Below are 22,287 nucleotides of genomic sequence, written 5' to 3'. Positions count from 1 at the left end.
AGTAGGCCAGCGGTAGGGGGAGAATCAAACGGGACGTACCAATCGAGGCAAACCGAGGGAGCCGCGGATAGGCTGAATCGTCGGTTAAGAAGAGCCAAGAGGAAAGAGGAGGGGGGGGGGGGTTGTGTTGGAGATGGGCGTTTTAGGTGCGGAGTTGGTCCTTGAGCGGTGTGTAACTTCTGTATGGAAAGTCATTTTTTTCCCCCTCACAAAGTGGAGGGAAAGTCGCCTGCGAGAAGCAACGAAGGAAGCCTCTGCTTTAAACCGGATGACCGTTGTGAAACAAGCCGCTTCTTACACGGACAATATAACCGAAAAGGAGCAATGCATTTTTAATCCGACCCTCAGATCTTAGGAAGGGTGGATCTACATAGGCGTCTATGGGGAGGGAATATGACGAAATGTGCGCTGTGGCTTCACCAGGCAAACCTCCAGCAGCAGAGCGGGCAGCAGACGATGTGCGGGTCTCTGTACCGGTCGCTGTCGAGCCCGGGCCCTGAGGCTGATGAGACGGGCTCTCATTAGCATTTTGATTGCCGTTTCCCTTCCTCTCCCACTGAGCATCACCCGCCAGCGGAGAAAAACAGCCAACTGTTCTGAAGGTGGGGTGGGAGGAGGATCGGTGTGCCTAGGTGGCTGCTCCGAATGGGCCATGTTGTCGCTTGTCTGTCAAAGGGCACTACTGCAGTGTGTCCAGAAATAGCCTGGCTGACACCTGCAGAGGAAAGTGGGCACAAGAAAGTTAAAGCTCTCCCTTTTAAATTTTTAAATCGTTTAATTTGTTTATAAATTGGGTGTTTTAAATTTGTTTTGGCCAAAAAATTTAATAATGTTAATGGATTTTTAATGTTTGTATGATCTGTATTTTATCTTGGCTGTTCACCGCCCTGAGTCCTTCGGGAGTAGGGCGGTATAGAAATTTGATAATAAATAAATAAATAAATAAATAAATAAATAATAAAGCAGTTACTTAAAGTTAAAAGTACAACCATGCGGTTGTAAACCCACTTCTTTTAGCATGTGTTCCACAAAAACGGGTTACAGTATTGACTGCATGGTTGTGGCTGACATGTTGACTTTTTCAACCCCCACGGATGTCCCTGATGATGCTGGCAGCAAGTGACCATAGCTAGTGTTGGAAATAGTCAAAATGGCATCCACCCCACCCCAGTAATGTAAACAGTATAAAATAGAACCACGCAAAAAATTTGTGTTGGCAGAAGCAGGAGAAAATCTGCAGTGCATTGATTGTGGACATAATCAGCAAGACAGAAGTTGTGTATTTGGAATAGCAGCCAAAGCCAGCGCAACAGTTTGTTATCTGTAACAATATTGTCATTCATAGTATAGTATGTTATTAGGGTATGCGAAATAATAACACTTTTCACACAGAAGCTTTCATTTTTCTATGCATCTGTTTGTCACAAAATATCCACTAAAGACAAACATTCTAGGAACAATGATTCTTAACCAATAATACTATTTGTCCAGGTCTCCTCTCCTCTCCTCTCCTCTCCTCTCCTCTCCTCTCCTCTCCTCTCCTCTCCTCTCCTCTCCTCTCCTCTCCTACTCTACTCTACTCTACTCTACTCTACTCTACTCTACTCTACTCTACTCTAGTATGTGTATATCTACATATGTGTATACACACACACACTTTTTCTTCAGAACTATAGCATCTCAAGCCTTCCTGTGTACTGAGAAGATGCAATAGAAGACATGGATTTTGGTTTCTTTTGCATATTCATAGGCTCCTCAAACTGGTTGGCTGTTCTTGATTTCCCTCACTCCCTATCTGTGACTCTGATAGTGATAACGGGAGGTCTTTGTTGACAGCTCTGCCCCTTTCTCATTTAACAGCAGGCTTCAGATGCTTTCAAAGGACAAAGAAGCCAAGGTGAGTGTTTTATGTCTGGGAACACAAGAAAAGGGATCAATGTTGGATAGTCTATTGGTGGAGGGATGCTGTAATATTTTTCCCTTCTTAAAAGTTTGACTTTATATATTTGTAAATTCATCTATTTGTCATGCTTTTTCTTTGTTTCCTTTGTATTATTTTTATAACTGTAGTTCTGAGGTTAGCTTTGATCAAAGTTACTTTTGATCATTGGTAGCATCTTACTTGATGTGACTTAAAACCTCATAACCAGATATTGAGAAGTTGTTTTGAAGAGAACATTAAACTGGAAAATGATTCACTGTTAAGTACTTATATATTTGTCTTCATTCAGAGGAGTAAAACAAGGTTTGAGAGTGCAAATGATAATTCATAAAATTAATGTAGCTAATGAGCATAAATTAGGAGACTGAATTAATGTGTGTCATATTCCAAAATATTCACATTCTTGGAATGCAACTCAGCAATAAGACTGCAGTGTCTTACAGAAAAAATACCTAAAGGGAGCCAGCAGATACATACAGATTAAGAAAAAAAACCAGTAAACTTCTTTCATTTTAGAATACTTTGAAGGGTTGCAAACTATCATAAAACTGATGAGACCCAGCAATACTTTTCAGTGACATTTGAAACAGAAAAGTCAATATACTGCACAACCTAGACATGGATGAGGTCCAGTAAAACTAACTTTGAAACTGATAAAATAGAGGCATTTCGGTCAAATATTCCTTGGACTTGAAATTAGATAAATTACTTGATATGGATCTCCTGCAGTTTGAAGGTGCTGCCAAGCTATCATTGTCTGACCCTAATATCTATAACCACCTATTGTTAATCTAGAGTGGTATACAAGATCTGCCCATTTCTATACAGGACATTGGGCTACAGTAATTACAACATTTTATATCATCTTAAGAGGGATGCTTTTATTATAGTATGGGTTGCTGCTATGAGGATTTACACTTAGTGCGAAGAAAACATTAGCTGAGTTATTGGCTGACATTCCTTACTGTGCACATTTGGATTTGTGCTAATAATCTACATGAGTGATCAGTATGCTATTAATTCAGCTTCAGCATATTATAGAGTGGTGGAAATGAAAGTAGTCAAGCTTGAGTCCTGATTATATCAACGTAGCCATGAGTAGCTATGCTTTCTTCTGGATGTTTTTCGGTTCTCACTCTAGTTTACAGTCCTGATATTCTCTAGTAGTCTTCCATCCAAGTACTGACGACACCTGCCTGTGCTAACCTCCTAAACTAATTCACGAATAGTTTATATTTAATTATTGTTTCAACTTAATTAAAATAAAAGAAATATACATGTGAATAATGCAAGATAATATCAACTTTGCCCCACAAAAAGGAGGGAAAATTGCAAAATTACAAACAGTTCCAAAAAAATGATCATGTTTTCTTCCTGTTCCGTTTGTCAAACACTAATCAAAACACAAAAGGGACAGAAACATTAAAAGAAATAAGACTAATTCAAATACTGCATATCAACAATCCATTTTTGCACATTGGTTTTCAATATTGTACAGGTAGTCCTCGAGTTACAACTATTCCTTTAGTGAACATTTGAAGTTACAAACTTCATTGAAAAAGTAACTTCTGACTGTTTTCAACTTATGATTGTTGTACCACACACACACACCCGTCATGTGATCAAAATTCAGGCACTTGGCAACTGGCATGTTTTTGCGACAAATGTGCTATCCTGGGTTCATGTAATCACAGTCTGCAAGTTTCTCAGTTGGTTTCTGATAAGCAAAGTCAATGGGGAAGCCAGATTCACTTAACAAACATGTTACTAATTTAACAACTACAGTGATTCCCTTAACAATTGTGGCAAAAATGGTTGTAAAATGGGGCAAAACTCACTTAACAACTACCTGGCTTAACAAGAGAAAAGTTGAGCTCTGTTGTGGTCATTAAGTGTATTATCATTTTTTTTTACCAGATCCCATGTCCAAAATGTCCAGAAATCTTGATAAATTCCAAATACGAAGGATATATCCAAGAAGATAAATGATATAGTGATAAATCAGTTAATCCTATTACATTGTGAACCTGATAGCAAAGATTGCTTTCTCCATATTCACCTACAAGCCTCTCTTTAGGAATGTTTTAAATTACTAACTTGGGCAAGATGTAACATTTAATCTACCAACACGTAGATTAGTGTGCTGTTTTTCTTGCACTATTTTATTTGCAGAGTCATCAATATCTGATAGTTTGTACACTGACAGTTAATCACATATGTGTTTACATACTAGATAATATATTTTACTCTTTCTTTCTGCTCCAGATTCCTAGCTAATTAAAGTATAAAAAACAAAGTCCCAAGGCATCTGTGCTCTCAAAATCAAAAGTTGTATCTCCCTCTACAATTTTCACTGTTTTACTGGATATCAATTCTTTGTCCTAAAAGAAGAAAGAGATATGAATATGAATAGTATTGCTAATCAATATAAATATATTCCTAGTTCTGTATGTGTAGATGGACAAAAAAGAGAGTTTTGTACAGAAGGAAATTATTCTTTTTGCTCTCCTTATTATGAATCTATTATATCACATCTTCTTAATCGGTCAGAAGTAAATAGTGAGGTAGATATAAGCTTTCTTCTCCCCTGCTCACAGAAAACTGAGCACCCATCTTCTAGGGAAGCTATTGCCACAAGTCCATTGCCTACCTATGGTTTTGGTAACACAAACCAATTCCATAATGAACAACTACAAGCTAAGAGAGCTAGAGTGGAAAATATTATCCAGGGAATGAGTATCATGCCAAATCCAATAGTGTCCGGTACTCTGGAGGAACAGGATCACAGTTTTGAAAAAGGAAAGGAAAGCAGTAGACAGAACAAGAGGAAACAGAAACTTCCTCAACAGCAAAGTTTGCCAGGAATTTCCCTAACAAGACCTCCTAGAAGCAGCATCTCAGCAGAAGAATTCCTTCAGCTGAAGAAACAGCTTCATGCTTTGCAACATCAGTTGAAGCAACTTGGAGAGAGGTTTCTTCAACATGATGAGGAAAACGAATCTAATCCAAGCCAAGAAAGTATAGAGAGAACGATGGGCTTGTTGAAGATGTATGATGGAAAGATAGGCACCAACAGTCAAGTGTTGTGTTGCGACCAGCATAAAGATTATTTATGGAAAAGCACACCCAGAGTAAGAGACCTTGTGCTGTCAGAGAAAGAAGATACAGGCATTCAACATTTGGAAGAAAAAGCACTTTCAGAAATATTGAAACAAGAATTAACACAGGCTGTAGATTCAGTTTTGAAAAAGATCTTGCCTAAATCATTAAGCCTTCCATCTCAGTTGCCCAATAATTCCATAGGGACACCTGTTGGAAGAAATATACCCAGTAAATGGCTGCCTAAGATTTCTTCTCCTAAAGATCCTATATCATTAATCGCAGAAAAATCTCCAGGCTTTCCTATTCATCCCATCCAAACAAAAACAGAGAGAAAACCTTGCCAGGCACCAGAGAATTACCCCTTGATCTTGACCTCTGAAGTTCAAGAAAATGGCATTCTTAGTCAAATGTTATTCTGTGGTCAAAAAGGCCACTGGAACAGTCCTCCTCCAAGAATGGTATATCCTGAGTCTTTAGAAGTGCCATGGCAACCAGTCAAACTGAAGACATCAGGCATGAAACAATATCCACCTCCTTTGGAAAGTTTGGCTTCTCTTTCTTCTACAGATGCAATGTTTACTGAAATGCATGCCATGGTGGACGGAGTGTACTTCTCAGCAAGAAATATATCCTTTAGGGGTCTTTAAAACCTCTTTGCATTTAGGGTAGGAGGGACAGCTTGCATGCAACTCATTAGTACCCATTTAATATTCCACAAACATTTTTGAAGTGGTTAGAGTCAATCTTTCCTGACACTTTGAATCAAATGAGGGCTTCATTTGTTCCATTTTATTCCCCTTAAAAGGTGACATTGCATAAAAAAGATTGCACCTATTTTTGTCAACGGGTAAGGGACAAAAGGCAAGGCTTAAAACATTGTTCCCTTTGGAACCTCCAAAAACATTTTGAAATGTTTTATTTCTGCCTATAGCCACATCCCTTTATTTGCCACTTGCCAAACAAATTAATTGTGCATTATTTATAAGAAAAACGCCTGAATGCTGTTACCTTGAACTAAAGCCTGAATTGTGCTATTTCCTTCTACTCTTGTAAAATGAATTCAAATGCCTGCTTAAAATGAAAGCTGTCACTGCAGATAGAAATGTTACACGATACTGGGCTATACCCAAGGTTATTTTTATGACAATGAGTTAACTGATTTCTACTTTCATCAATCAGATAAAGCATAAAATAAAAAATAGGTCTCTGTTGCTAGTCTCTATTGCATGGGATTAAGACAATATTTCCATTATAGTGGCACTATTGGGCATCTTTTATGTTCTGGCAGGGACATCACCCTTTGGGTGTTAATCTGTATTTCTTCACATGTCTTCCAAGATGAAAGCCTAGATTTTTTCCCCTCAAAGTCCCACCTGATAACATTGCTATTGTATTGATATAGAACACATCCATAGAAAGGAATCTCATGGGGACATGTAGCATTGATTGGGCTGTACACAGTATCTGATTTGAGGAATACAGTAGGATTTGGAGCACACAAATGGTGGGATTCAATTTTTTTTACTACCGGTTCTGTGGGCGTGGCTTGGTGGGCATGGTTAGGTGGGTGTGAAAGGGAAGGATACTGTAAAATCTCCATTCCCACCCCACTCCAGGGAAAGGTTCCTGCAAAATCCCCATTTCCTCCCAATCAGCTGGGACTTGGGAGGCAGAGAATAGATGGGGGTGGGGCCAGTCAGAGGTGGTATTTACCAGTTCTCCAAACTACTCAAAATTTCTGCTACCGGTTCTCCAGAATTGGTCAGAACGTGCTGAATACCACCTCTGGAGCACACGTGGGCTTTCAAGTACCATCTGCTTCTGTAAACACTTTAAAGTAGCGGTTCTCAACCTGGGGGTCGCAACCCCTTTGGGGGTCGAACGGCCATTTCACAGAGGTCGCCAAAGCCCTCTCTCGCCCCCCCCCCCATGCCTTCACTCACCCTCACTCTCTACTCTGTTGGATCGCTGGCCGTTCGCTTACCCCGCCCACTCCCAATCTATTGCTGCCTCCTGAGTCCCAGCTGATGGCTAGAGGAAAAAAAACTGTTTAAATTCTTGCCGCGGGGCTATAGCCAGTGGTGGGATTCTGCCGGTTCTAGGGGGTTTGGCCGAGCCGTTTGTTAAATTGCTGGCTTGCCCCGCCCCTCCGCGGGGGGGGAATAAATAGTGGTGCCAATAAATAGTGGTGGGCAAGGGGCGGGCGAGCCAGTAATTTAACAAATGGTTTGGTGTCTTTTTGTAATTTTATTGGCCCGCGGAGCTTCAGCATAGGCTAATTAGCCCTTGATCAGATCGGCTCCCAACTCTCAGCTGATTTGCTCTCAGGTGTTTTGCTCAGGGCTCTGCTGCTTGCTGGAGCAGATTTTTTTTCCCCTAGCTATGCTGAAAAATGAAACTGAAAGTAAAGCAGGCTGTTGGCTTTGCTGTTGCTGCAACGTTGGAAAATTAGGCAGGCAGATTTCTTTTCTTTTTCCTCACCAAAAAAGGTAAGTGCAAACAATGGGAAATTTAGGGAAAAAGAGGAGAGTTCAAGATTTTAAAACACAAAAGAAAAAAAGTTCTATTTAACTAGGGAATTGTAATAATTGAGATACTATTAATTGTATATTGTACTGAAAGCAGAAATGGTTAAGTTGTGGTTTGGAGGAATATATGGGGGAAATTATTTGGTTTATTATTGGTAAATATAATTAATTGATTTGTAAGAAATTGGATTGTATGGAAATAATTGGAATATTCATGTTCATATTGATTAATATACAAAAAAGGTAGTTATATAACTAATTGATTTATATTAAAATGTTGAATTTATATTAAACAACTGTAATATTACATAATTAACCAATGTGAGGATGGATATAAAAATAGATGACAATGGGAAGGGGTATAATATAGAATAGAAGGGAACAATTGAATTTGATTAAGATTAGAGATGAGGATGAAGGGTAATATTGGTTTTTTATAAAAATAGATGAGGAATAAATATGGCAAAAAGGAAATATAGAAATTGTAAATTTAATTGAAATGACTAAACACTGTTTAAATTTGTGAACCGGCCAAATACTCTGTTCAAAGAAAATACATTGTATGTTTGTATGTGTGTTTCTAATTATTGTTATTTATTCATATTTGTTCTCTTTTATTCTTTAAAGTTTAACAATTCATTCTTTATCTTAATATCTTTATATTTGTTTGGGGTTGGTTTTCTTCCCTTTCATCTTTTTTATTGTACAGCAATCTTTCTCCTCAAACCTACCACCTCTCTCTTTTCTTTCCTTCTTACTTTGTCTTCCTCCCCTTCTTCTCCTCCCTACTTCCTCTTCCTTTCTCCTTCTCCTCCTCTCTCTCTTACCCTCACTCTTACTCTAATTTCCCTTCCCTTCCTTCATCCCTCTCTATTGCTGTATCCTTTCATGCATATGGACTACTCAGAAGGCTAAAAAAGTTATTTCTGACTGGCCCTCGCACTTTTGACCAGTCCTCGAACTTATGACTGTCCTCACATTTTATGTTTTTGCCCTATCTTGTCACCATGGTGAAGAGAAGCAGTTGTGAAATTAATGGTTGTTAAAAATGCTACAATGGGCATAAATGATGACCAGTCATAAGTGCGAAGACCGGTCAAAAGTGCGAGGACCTGTCAGAAATCACTTTTTTCAGCCCTCTGGGTAGTCCTTTTGTGCACATGGACTACTCAGAGGGCTGAAAAAGTTATTTTTGACTGGTCCTCGCACTTTTGACCAGTCCTTGAACTTACGACTATCCTCACATTTTATGTTTTTTGCCCTATTTTATCACCATGGTGAAAAGAAGCAGTTGTGAAATGAGTGACATGGTTGTTAAGAATGCTGCACGGGCATAAATGTGAGGATGGTCATAAGTGTGAGGACCAGTCAAAAGTGCGAGGACCTGTGAGAAATGACTTTTTTCAGCCCTCTGAGTAGTCCCTATACACATAGCCATGGCCACCCAGTCACATGACCAGCTAGCCATGCCCACCAGACACATGACCTCCAAGCCACGCCCACAAAATAAGCCACACCCACCCAGTCACATGACATCCAAGCCACGCCCACAGAACCGGTAGTAAAAAAATTTAGAACCCACCCCTGGTTGGGGATCACAACATGAGGAACTGTATTAAAGGGTTGCGGCATTAGGAAGGTTGAGAACCACTGCTTTAAAGCAAAAAATGTTTTCTTGGGCTTGCATGAGAGTAGTCTGCAGCTGATTTGTAATTGCAGAAAAAGTTGTTTTTAATGTAAGGCATTCCCAATAGGTGCTATACATCCTGTCTTATGCATCTAGATAGCTGTACAGCCCCAAGTTGGGCAAATATTTTTTTCCTTAACTCCAGATTAAATCCAGGAAGCTTTGACCCCAGGCCATCTGAAAAAGGCTAAACTGATGTTCTTCTTCTCGCGCTATCCCACATCTTCCCTGTTGAAAGCTTATTTTCTAGATATACAGGTAAGCTTAACTTCATGTATTCCATTGATGTTGTATAACAGATTCTCCCAAATCCCCCTTAGCAGAGCATGGATGCTTGTGAAAACTGGAAAGGGAAGCAAAGATGATGCAAAAATTAAGTACCAATCATTATGTCCAACTGTGTACAAAATACTTGCAGATTGACACTGTACACATGACTTTTGCTTAATGATCACGTGTTCAGAAACTATTTGAACCTATATCAACACCGATGAAGTGGTACTGATGACCTTGAAGTGATGACTGTTGCAGTATCCCTCATGTGATTGCAGTTGGTTCATGATTATGACAGCATCATGTGGTCATGTCATCAGTCTGCAATCATCTCTCCGCTTCCTTCATGCAAATTCAATAGGGAAGCCAGCAGAAAGTTTCAAATGGTGACAATCCTAAGTGATTTGCTTAATGACAGCAAATCAAAGTGCAGGAATTTCTGTCAATAAGTGCACAATCATGTGAAATCATACTTTATTGCTATGTTTTTTAGTAATGGCAATTCCAGTCCCAATTACTTCGTTATGCAAGGACTACCTATATAGGCAATATTTTTGGAGGAAGCATATACACGGATATAATACAATATAGTGTCCAGGCAAAACAGAAGTTAGCATATAATGCCATGTTAACTGCTCTTTTTTAACAGTTTACTCGCTGTATCACCTCCCAGCTCATCAAGTGGTTTAGCAATTTCCGTGAATTTTATTACATCCAGATGGAAAAATTTGCAAGGCAAGCTCTTTTGGAAGGAATTGCAGAACTCAGTGATCTTATTGTTACCAGGGACTCTGAGCTCTTCCGGATCCTCAATGTCCATTACAACAAAGGGAATGATTTTGAGGTGAGACTATATTTGAATAGCATAGAAAAAGCACCATCCACAATCTTTTCAGATCAGAATACCACAGAGATCACTTTAGCTTACAATTATTATTTATTGTGAAACTAATTGAGGAAGCTGTATCACAGCCCTGCATCTCAAAAAGTTGTGATACTGGTTACATTCTGATCCTACTATTTAGAGACTGTGTTGAAATGTATTTCAAGTATTGAAATACTACCTGAATTATAAGAATAACAGATGTTTCTATTCCAAATACATTCAATGAAGTACGGTAACAACTAGCTACTTAAATTATAGCCACATCCTACGGTGTAAGTACTTGAGCAGTTGTTCTTCAGTTCCCGGTTCGGTCCAGTTCTTGTGAACCGGTAGTAACGGTGGCGGGAGGCTCCGCCCACCCGCTTGGACATCATGATGAACAATCTGCGCATGTGCAGAAGCATCTGCGCATGCGCAGAAGTGCGCACACACTCCCATTGCAAACCGGTCTTGGAGGTAAGTAGAACCCACCCCTGATATTCTTCTCTGTGATTGTTCTGCTACTGTCCAATGCACAGCCCCAAATGCACACTGGATTCCTTTGTCACATTTTGTTAAGGAGGAGCTTAACACTAAGTGTGTTTTTGTTATTCTGAGATGGATATTTATATTGATGTTTTGAGATTGTGAACCATATGAAGTTTTTTAGTGGAATAATTACATAAGGTACTCTTAATGGATGAGTGCCTGCTTGGCAGGATCCAATTCTGATATTAAACCATAAATGGCTAGAAGTAGAAGGTTTTAGGACCATGAATTGACAACTTATCACTTATGGTATAAAATTGATGGTACCTTGGGGAACATAGGTAGTTTCTAGTAAACACCGCAGTGCTATAGCTTTGCTAAAATGAGGCTGATCATTGACCATACAGGTGTCAAATTAAATAAACTTTTCTTAAATGTTTCATTCTATCTTTACAGGTTCCTGATGGTTTCTTGGATGTTGCCAGTCTGACCCTTCAGGAGTTCTTTAGTGCTGTCAGAGCAGGGCGGGATTTGGATCCTTCCTGGAAAAAACCAATTTACAAAATAATTTCCAAGCTTGATAGTGAGATCCCAGATGTATTTAAATCCTCTAACTGCCCTAAGGAATTCACCCAAGATTAATGTACAATTGTCATAGCATGTGACTGAAATGATTCTACATTTACTGTTGTGTAAGTTTTGACTGTATACTAACACAACAATTGAAATCTGAATCAACAGAGAAAGCATGATCAGTATTCTAATATTCTATAAATATATGAAAGGGACATTTTGGGACTGTCTACAGAAAGGTTTTCTGGTATATCCCTTAGTTGTATGTTTTATTATTTATTTATTAATCAAACTATATAAGCAAACATATAGCTGCCTGTCTACCAAAAGGAACACTCTGCAGTAACAGAATACAGTACCGTACACTAAACAAGATGATGAGGCTCCAATAAAACTTGCAATCATTTATCCACCATCTCCTCCATTTACTCCACCACTGGATCCATCCTGGATTCAGTACCTGGGAGAAAATCCAAGTCTTCACTATTTTTCTGGGTTGGGGCCATCTGTATCTCTGGGGAGAGGCTGTTTCATGTCAGGTGTCATGCAGAGAAGGAAAGCCCCACTGAAGCCCTACTAGGCAACACCGTTTCATCAAGGATTGTTTTCTACAATCCTTCCTATCCTCCTTTGAAAGAGAATGCGGAGCCAAGCTGCAGTATGATCAATCAATAGTATGATCCAATAAATAATAAATATCATGCATTTCCTTGAAATCTACTGAACTACCATAAATGTTTATAAGGTAATTCTTCTGTACAATTATCTAATACAGGGGTGTCAAACTCACGTCACGGTGGCATCATGTGACGTATCAGGCTCTTTTCCCCTTTGCTAAACCAGGCATGGGCATGGCCAAGTGCATGACACATTTGGTCCATGGGCTGGGAGTTTGACAGCCGTGATCTAATATATCCATTTAAATTCTGTTATTTTTTTCTCAGAATATGCAACCCTAAAATACTCTGTTATCAGTCTGAATGGAATTTAGGCATGCTGTACTTTTCTTCAATGGTCCTAACAGAATTTATAGAACCCTTAGCATAATGAGCTACCTTTAGAAAACTAATGTTTTAAAAGGAGGGGCAATACATTTATTATTAAATAAGCATCTATATCATGGGTGTCAAACTCACGGTGTCACGTTGCCATCATGTTTTTCCCATTTGTGGAGATGGGGTGGATGTGGCCTGTGCATAACTCATCCGGCCTACGGACTGCCAATTTCACACTCCTGATCTACATTAAAATTTATACTTTGTGCCACTCTTTCAAGAAACATACCTTGTTTCCCCCAAAATAAGACATCCCCTGATAATAAGCCCAATCGCTTTTGAGCACATAGCAATAAGGCCAAGCGCTTATTTCAGGGTTCAAAAAAATATAAAACGGTCTTATTTTTTGGGAAACATGGTAGTATTCTCATTATATTGATTTCTGTCATTTTCATGTCTTAATTTCATGCTCAGGCCATGAGTGAGACAACCTTAATTCTTCCTAAATTGTACCAGGGTTAAAAATACTATTTCCCTCCAAAGTCTTGACAAAGCTCAAGCTTGAAGTTATGCAAACTCTATTAAGCTACTAAGGAGGGAAATCAGGTGACTGGCAGGAGTGGGAAAAGCAACACTAGATGCAGGAAATGGATATGAAATGGGGACAGCTGATTTCATGCAGGTATAAAAACAATACTGACTCAAGATGAGTGACTAGAACTTTACCTGAACTGTTGGAAAATGCATTTTGCTTTTATAGTCCCCTTGTCTGCATCTCATTCTCTGGCTCATGTTTTAACTAGAAGAGCAGTAAGAGTATGTCATCCTTGCCTAATGACTCTAATTGGGATCACAGAATAACCAGGCCCTATGCCAATTACTCCATTTCCCAAAAGGATAAGAACATAGGAAGCTGTTTTATATCAGGTCACACTATCTGTCCATCCAGTGCTGTATTATTTAATTGAACAACAGTTTTCTGCAGTGCCAGCTGTTACCTACTTTAAATTGTAAGGAATCTGAAGTTTGTGCATTTTGCTTCTCCTGGTTCAAATTCTCATCCTGATAATTGACTGACAGTAATGTTCCTGTTTTCTTAATTAAAAACATACTTCATAGGGTTGGTACAAGAATGAAGAACTATATTTTGAGTTCCTTGGGAAAATGAATTAAAAATGTAATAAATCAATAAATTTTCTTGCTGGACCTTTGCCTGGTTGCATTTTCTTATGAATTAGCCCAATAAAAAAATTTAACAGGTCAGCATTTTTATGCTGTAAATTCAACATAGGTTCCATTGTGAAACAAGGAAAGATTATAATGGCCGTAGAAATACTGAATGTACAGTTATTTCTAACCGTAAATAAGTGGGCATAAGATTTATGCAGAGTGCAATTTAGTCAATTTCTCAGTCAGTCCAAACTAAGGATTGGATTATAAACAAGATTAGAAAGGGTTAACACTGTGCCTCCCACTGGCTGCCATTGGAAATCAGCAACTAGCAATATTGTCATAATTTAAATTAATTAAATCATAATTTAGCAGGCAAGCCGCCAAACATTGAAAAATCAAAGGCGAGCGGGCGGGCGAACAGACGTCAAGACTGGGAGGCTGAGGTTGCGCACTAGCAGCGTCCCCGGCACACGCCTCCGCAGAAAGCCGGGCGAGCGAGGCACCGCCCAGCCCACACTGTCCACCCGGCGAAGGGCCGAGAAAGAGGAGGAGCTTCGCGGGTCTTATGCAGATGAGGCGCCGGCGCTGGGCATTGTGGGGGGAATCGGCAAGCGCGGCGCACGGGGAACGGCGCGAGTGTATGCCTCCCACGGCCTCCCCTCACGGTGTTCTCAGCAAGTTTCCATGTGTAACAAGCGTGGTCTGGAGGACCTGGGCGGCATACTATGGCCCACCGTGATCTGAAGTGAGTGGAGCAATGGTGGGAAGGCGTCCCGTCGCGAAGCAAAGCATACTTACCTGGCAGGGGAGATACCTTGATCATGAAGGAGGTTTTCCCAGGGTGAGGCTCATCCATTGCACTCCGGGTGTGCTGACCCCTGCGATTTCCCCAAATGCGGGAAACTCGACTGCATAATTTGTAGTAGTGGGGGACTGCGTTCGCGCTTTCCCCTGATATTTCAAGTTAAAGAACAGATAAATTATTTTTGAGTTATTGTGGAGTTTATTATGAGAATGCGTTTTTTAAATGCTTCATTTTATGAAGTAATTCTCAAATCCACTTTGCAACACAATCATTGCAAAAAAGTGTTGCATAGTTCCCACCATGGGAAATAACACTCGTTTTCTGTTTTCTTTTTTCGTTTCCTTTTTCTTTCACTTTCTTTCTTCCCATTCTCTGTTTTTCCTCTCCCTCTCCCTTTTTTTTCCTTTCTCTCTTCCCATTCTCTGTCTCATTTGTTTTGAGTCTCACAAAGACTCATTTCTGGCAGGTGGGGTGGGTGAGAATCGAGACCTGTGGAACGAGACGTGGCTTTCCTTGCCGTCTCTTCTCCCCACCTTGCCGGGCATGACTCCTGCCCCTTGCTTAGCCACCCACCCCCTTTAGGGATGCAATTTGGGGGTGGCAGGTGGGATGTGTTGGGCCGTGAGACACGTCTTACCTCTCCAGCTCCGTCACATTCCTCGCCGTTGTGTTCAGGGAAACATGTTGTAAAAGAAAACTTCTTGCGAGTTTGAGGAGTTTGACTGAACTTGTGAGAAGTTTTTTTTTTTTACAACGTGTTTCCCTGGACACAACGGCGAGGAACGCGACGGACCTGGAAAGGTAAGATGCGTGTTCCGCTTCTCACCTGCCCCACCAGCCACCCCCAAATTGCATCCCTAAAGGGGGTGAGTGGCTAAGCGAGGGGCAGGAGCCCTGCCATGCCCGGTGAGGGCGGGGAGAAGAGACAGCAAGAGGAGCCACGTCTTTCTCCATGCTTCTCACTTCTCCCTGGCACCACCTGCCACCCCTCTCAATAAAGAATTGGCGGGGAAGAGAAGCAGCCAGGCTGCTGTTGCCATTGGAGTAGGGTGGGATGTGTTGGGCTGCGAGATGCGCGTATTAACTTTGGCCAGCGCGAAGAACAGGGAGGAGAGGCAACAGGATATCCAGTCCCATGCTCACCACCTCCTGCACCCCCAAAATAAGACCCCCTGATAATAAGGACAAGCCCTTATTTGGGGGGGGGTCAAAAGAAAATAAGACCCTTATTTTCAGGGAAACACGGTAGTGAGGAGGACACAGAAATTGTAATCAGTCATTTGCCATGGAAAAAATGCAAGGTATGCTGAGTGGTATAGCCAGTGTTGACACTGCTTTCTCTGCTTAACTTTATAAAAAGAATAAGAAACAGACTAAAATGATCAAACCATACATAAATGTATTGATTTTGTATGATGAGTATTGTATGAATAATTTTCCTGTGTTTTCACGTGTGTGCTTTTGTATGACATTCTCGGTACTATATAAAGCTATACAATAAAACGATGCCCACCGGTATAAATCACTACTTGTTCCACGTTGATAACTTGCGTATTTTAATCATTTCCTCGTTTAGTGCTTCTTTACTTCAACTAATGTTTATGAATTTTAAACATTGCAAGATTTTCTATAAAGAAAATAACCTCTGCAGGAAATACCATTAATCTATTCTTTGACCAGTAAAATCAGGGGATAGCGCGAACGCAGTCCCCCACTACCACAAATTATGCAGTCGAGTTTCCCGCATTTGGGGAAATCGCAGGGGTCAGCACACCCGGAGTGCAATGGATGAGCCTCACCCTGGGAAAACCTCCTTCATGATCAAGGTATCTCCCCTGCCAGGTAAGTATGCTTTGCCTCGCGACGGGACGCCTTCCCACCATTGCTCCACTCACTTCAGATCACGGTGGGCCATAGAATGCCGCCCAGGTCCTCCAGACCACGCTTGTTACACACGGAAACTTGCTGAGAACACCGTGAGGGGAGCCCGTGGGAGGCATACACTCGCGTGGTCCTCCGTGCGCCGCGCTTGCCGATTTCCCCCCACAATGCCCGGCGCCGCCGCCTCATCTGCATAAGACCCGCGGAGCTCCTCCTCTTTCTCGCCGGGTGGACAGTCTGAGCTGGGCAGTGCTTCGCTCGCCCGGCTTTCTGCGGAGGTGTGTGCCGGGGACGCTGCTAGTGCGCAACCTCAGCCTCCCAGTCTTGACGTCTGTTCGCTCGCCCGCCTTTGATTTTTCAATGTTTGGCGGCTTGCCTGCTAAATTATGATTTAATTAATTTAAATTATGACAATATTGCTAGTTGCTGATTTCCAATGGCAGCCAGTGGGAGGCACAGTGTTAACCCTTTCTAATCTTGTTTATAATCCAATCCTTAGTTTGGACTGACTGACCAAATGGCACTTTGCGTAAATCTTATGCCCACTTATTTAGACTTAGAAATAACTATACTTTCAATATTTCTACGGCCATTATAATCTTCCCTTGCTTCACAATGGAACCTAGTGCGCAGCCGCAGCCTCCCAGTCTTGGCGTCTGTTCGCCCCACCCGCCTTTGATGTTTCAATGTTTGGCGGGCTGCCTGCTGATTTTCCCCGAGCCTTCCCTCGTTTTAATGGTGCTGCCCTTCCTGCCTTGCTTCAGTTAACCGGATAGACGCCCCTGACGGCTGAAACGTTGAGCAATGAAGGCGAGGAAAAAAACTCCTCGGAGTCGGTGTGATGGGTGGAAGTTGCAGAAGTTATTCCATCTACCCCTGGGAAGGAGGCGCATGAGAGGCTACAGAGAACCCCGCTCTTGTCCTGAAATGTAGTCTTGGGGTGCAGCTATTTAATAAAGCATTTTCACCTTTGAGCAGATAGACAAGTGTTCCAGTGTTCCCCTAAATAGGACTTATGCTTGTGCATTTCAAATACTGGCCTATGGAATATGCAAGGGTGGGTATAAACTCCTTTGTTTTGTGAGATTGCTTCATTACTTCACATCTTGTAGGTTACCTGCAAGTCCCCATAGAGGAGTGGTGGTGGTGGTTGAGGGGCAGGCCTTGTGCATGGAACTGGCAAAGTGAACCCCTGGGAAATTCACTTCCTCCACTTTTCTTATAGCCAAGCCTGGGCAGCAGAAGGTGGAGTGAAACTGGCTTGCCACCTCTTTGCTAACCAAGGAGGAATTCCACTCCTGATAATGGCGGTGGAGAATTTTCTATGGGTATTACTAGAACTCTTGCCTGTTTCAGCAAACCCTGCTGTCCTTTAGTTGAGGTGTTTTATTTATTTATTTATTTATTTAATTTATTTATTTAATTTATTTATTTATTGACATCAGTCTTGACAACTTGGCCTGTGAGCACTTTATTTTCTGTTCCCGACATCTTCTGCTATCAAGGCAGTCACCCCACCCAGGGGACGGCTGTATTGGCTGCTGCTGAAAGCAAAAGGAGCTGAGCTGTTCCCAGGTTTCACATAATTTCATTTATTTAATGGATTTCTAAGGCTGCTCACTTGTCAACTATTCTGGATGATTTATATGAAGAGTTCAGCCTATCACTAAAACCAACTTTTAAAATAATAACCCTGCTGGGAAGAATAAATCGGATATGTTGCACTGATGCTGGGGCTTATCAGGACCACACATAAAAGTAACTCAGAGCCTGCTTGAGAAGTAATTCTCCATTTTCCTGAAAGCCAGAAGGGTTGGGCCACATTGATTGTGATGGTAGATACGTATTCCAAAAACACCCAAGATACAAGCAAAGTGTTATAAATTACTAAAATGCTACAAATGTGTTGGGAGAAAACAAAGCATGCTAATTATTTACTTAAATTTACCTAATATACCTGACTCAATAAATATATCATGAGGTAGGTGGCCTTAACTATGGCTTGGTGTGAGATCCTTTGTGAGACAAAGGTATATTATGAAAATGTTCTTAAAAGAACTGTTGGGATCTTCAAACAGTGGAATTGCAGGGAAGTGGCTACATGAAATTTAGTGGAATTTTATCCTAGACTGATTTCTTGAATAGTGAAAGTATTTGTCTCAGTAATGCTTGCAGGTATTGATTGGATAATAAATGTAAGGAATGATGGGAAAATCTTTTTTCTGGCAACAGCAGAATGGAAATTCCTCTTGATATAGCTAATATATTGGGGAATATGGTGTAGCATTATATAGTAAAATTTGACAAGTTGTCAAATTAAAATTTAATACAGATTCAGAGGCAAAAACATGTCTCCTATATAATTATCTTTTTTGTTGTAATATTTTTATCCACTGAACTATGAACAGAACAAACAGCAGATACAATTTTAGTGCAGTGTACCAAGCTATTGGAAAAGAATAGAAAAATAAAATTTAAATACAGTTGTACACTTTATTCTTAAGCAGTATAGGCAATGAAGTATCAGTTAGGCTCAATCCTTTCCATTTTACTGTTTAAATTATGAATTAATTTGCAATTTGATGGACTACTATTTGATTCAAAATTTTGTTCTCTTTAATGCCTGGATTGTCTTGTCATGAAGCTGTTTTACTTTCTATGTCAAAGAATCCAGGTCTTTCCCACTTGCATCTAACAATGGCCCAAACTAGCAGTTCCTGACAGATACCTGCTCCATTTATGGGTTCCCTCAGCCATTCTTTATGCAGTCAAGTCTCCAATATTTGTCACAAATGTTGGGTAATGAAATGGTTCAGATTTCATAGAAGAGAGAGAAATAACAAGAACAGCTGCTCAAAAATTTGATTCAGAGTTTTGATTAGAAGTTGGTTGAAATTGAATAACATGCCTCCAAGTGATCTCGGGTTTAGCTAAGTGATAACCTATGGTGCAAGTGACATAGAATTGAGTCTCCCTTAATTATGTAAGTGTTAAAGTAGTATTTATTTATTTAGTAGGGTTTATTCTGGTGATATTCAAAAGGCAGTTTTACAGAACGTGAAATCTGTTAGGCTTTGTGTCACTTCATCTTGGTTAATCCAGTGGCTGGCAACAGGATAGACTGGCAATGGAGACAACAAATTTCTTGCCGGCCTAGTTTTCTCCTAGCTCAAGGATGAACAGAAGCATCTTGACTCAGATTGTTGAATCCTTTTGGGCATGCTTGTTCTGATTCAGTTTGGAAATTTGAATCAAACTGGTATGATTTAACAAACTGAATACCCAAAGTAGATTTGACTTTTTGAACCAAATTGATCATTTAGATCCAGTTTAACTTACATTGTCTTAATATTAAGACAATTTCCATATTAAGTAGAAACTGTCTTCTCTTTGTATGCTGCCAATATTAGAAGACTGTGCATTGTTATGGATTAATTGATTGTCATTAATTTCAGAAAATAAATCCCATAATCATTACCTGGTCTATACACAACAACAAATGTATTTCAAATCTTTTTATTCTTTTTTATATAATGTATGCTTAACCAACATATATTCTTACAAAATTTTACTAGATTTTAAAAGGTACATGAAGAATACTGTAGAGTGGGTCTACTTGCATTCTTGTAGTCTTGGTCTCCAATTTTTAGGGACTACAGGTATAGTCAATTTTTATTTATTTATTTTTAAACATAAAACATAAACACATCTTTTTAGAGCAAGGGTTTGATCTGGTATAAAATAAGTATAAATTCCAAATTTCATCCATTAACATCTTAAAGAAAAAAAAGAAGAGAGAGAAAAAAGGAACAAATCTAAACCCAACTATTATCATTCAATCTAAAATCTTATTCTAGCATTAGACATTCTAGTATGTATCACCCTAAATCTTAAATTCCAAATCTAAACAGCTCTTTATAATATTCATTTATCATTTTAACAATCACTATTTCATATATTTTCCTTACTTCAAAGACCCTAATCAAATCAATGTTTCTTTTGAATCACATCTAATAACCAACATAGAATATTTTACTCCTCTCTTAAAAACATTTCAAAATCAATTCACTTTAAAATTTATTTCCACCTATAATTTATTATACCCAAAATGTTTTGTTTTTGCTAATTACTAGCTTCTTCTCCATTACAACTAATTCTAATGTTTAGATGGTTCATAACTTATATAGCTATTCCCCAACAATATTTTCCTCCACTTCTATCAATTTGGCTTTAACTATTCTTCAAAAATATCTCCTTCACTACTCCTAGGTTTATTTTGGGCTGGATTACAGTTTAATTAGCTGGTTTCCAGGAATGCTTTCCTCCACTCCTAACCTTATTTGTTTGGCTGGATCACAGTTTGGCTTTAACTGCTCTCCAACATTTTCTCCTCCACTCCTAGGTTTATTTTTAGCTGGATAACAGCTTAGTCAGCTGTTTTCCAGGGATGTTTCCCTCCACTCCTAATCTATATTTAGCTGGTTCACAGTTTGGCTTTAACTGCTCCCCAGCATTGTCTCCTCCACTCCTCCTAAGTTTATTTTTGGCTGGTTCACAGCTTAATTAGCTGTTTTCCAGGGATGCTTTCCTCTACTCCTTACCTTGTATTAAACTGGTTCACAGTTTGGCTCCAACTGCTCTCTAGCATTATCTCTTACTCTCCTCCTAAGTTTATTTTTGGCTGGTTCACAACCTAATCAGCTGTTCTCCAGGGATGCTTTCCTCCACTCCTAACCTTATATTTGACTAATTCACAATTTAGCTTTAATCATGTAATCACCAAAATCATACTTCCTTACTAATTTAAAATAATAATGCATTTTAATATATATCTTCTCTCCTACTCTCTCCTGAACTATTAATTTTCTTTAAATTTGTCTTCTTTCCTATTTGTTTCTTGTTTTTCTATGAAATGCAACAATTTAAACCATTTTGGAAACCAATTTACCATAATTATAAAATCTATAAACAAGTCTTATACAAGTTCAAGAATTCATTCCCTTTCTCTTATTTACTATAAAAAAAACATTTTAAACCACTTTAAAATCAATTTTCTGTTGTAAATGACCACACACACAAAGGGGTTGTGGAAATATATGGTAACTTTATTGCCTTACATAGTGACATTATATAGTTTGTTACTTTCAAGTTACAGCATACTTAGCAGCGTATCATTGGCTCACAGAATCTTCCAGGTAACTTAAATCATAGGTTAATTATTACTGCTTTGCTTAAGCACTTATAATATTTAGCTATAATTAAAATCTAACACACATCCCACTTCCTCTCCTCCTGTTCCTCTTATTTACAGAGTTAGGGTCTTATCTTCTAATGCCATTTCCTGGTGCCTACGTGCAAGTAACCTTCCCTATCTGAGGTTTGCCATCCAAGATAGGAAAATTCCTGCACATATGCAGACTGCAGACTCCTACAATTTTCTGTAACCGTTAGAACTCTTATTAGTATTAAAAAAAATTCTTTCAAGGTCTTCACATTTTTTGTAGTTTTTCTATAATGACATTTCTCGCTTTAAAAATAATCATAAAATCTATAAACAATTCTTGTTAATATTCAAAGCTTCATTCACATTTTCTTATTTTCTATAAAGAACAATATTTTAAACCATTTTAAAGAAACAATTTTCTGTAATCATTAAATCTATCAGCAATTCTTATTAATAATCAAAAATACATTCATAATCTTCATATTTCTTATAGTTTTTCTATAATCACATTTTCCCCATCTTGAGAATCACTTCTCTCAATAATAATGAAAAATAAAAAAGGAAAGAGAAAGGGAGAAGAAAAAAAGAATAAGAGTATGGCAAAAGAAATCAAAAGAAAGATTCAAAGAAAGAGGGAAGAAAAAAAAAGAGGAATAAAATAAGGGAATAGTAAAGAAAAGAAAGGGAAAATAAAAAAATAAAAAAGAGAAAGAAGAAAGAGGAAATCTCCTCCTTACATTATTTAAATAT

At 39.2% G+C, this 22,287-nt stretch overlaps 1 protein-coding gene and 2 non-coding genes across 3 annotated transcripts; 2 read left to right on the top strand and 1 right to left on the bottom strand.

The window, feature by feature from the left end:
• Positions 1-380: 380 nt before the first annotated feature.
• PROX2 (prospero homeobox 2) lies at positions 381-11,528 on the top strand. The gene is made up of 5 exons (XM_070935956.1): positions 381-470; positions 4,540-5,661; positions 9,416-9,517; positions 10,182-10,376; positions 11,343-11,528. The coding sequence occupies exons 1-5, from the start codon at positions 381-383 to the stop codon at positions 11,526-11,528; spliced, it is 1,695 nt and encodes a 564-aa protein (XP_070792057.1).
• Positions 11,529-14,417: 2,889 nt separating this feature from the next.
• Positions 14,418-14,581, top strand: LOC139309141 (U1 spliceosomal RNA). The gene has a single exon (XR_011599799.1). It is a non-coding gene; the product is annotated as a U1 spliceosomal RNA (small nuclear RNA).
• Positions 14,582-16,118: 1,537 nt separating this feature from the next.
• On the bottom strand, positions 16,119-16,282 carry LOC139309207 (U1 spliceosomal RNA). The gene has a single exon (XR_011599852.1). It is a non-coding gene; the product is annotated as a U1 spliceosomal RNA (small nuclear RNA).
• Positions 16,283-22,287: the final 6,005 nt, after the last annotated feature.

Source organism: Pituophis catenifer, unplaced genomic scaffold (genome assembly GCF_029215685.1).
Source record: "Pituophis catenifer annectens isolate HBS135680 unplaced genomic scaffold, rPitCat1.0.hap2 SCAF_1, whole genome shotgun sequence".
In the NCBI taxonomy this organism is placed as follows: domain Eukaryota; kingdom Metazoa; phylum Chordata; class Lepidosauria; order Squamata; family Colubridae; genus Pituophis; species Pituophis catenifer.
This window is presented reverse-complemented; position numbering and strand designations above follow the sequence as displayed.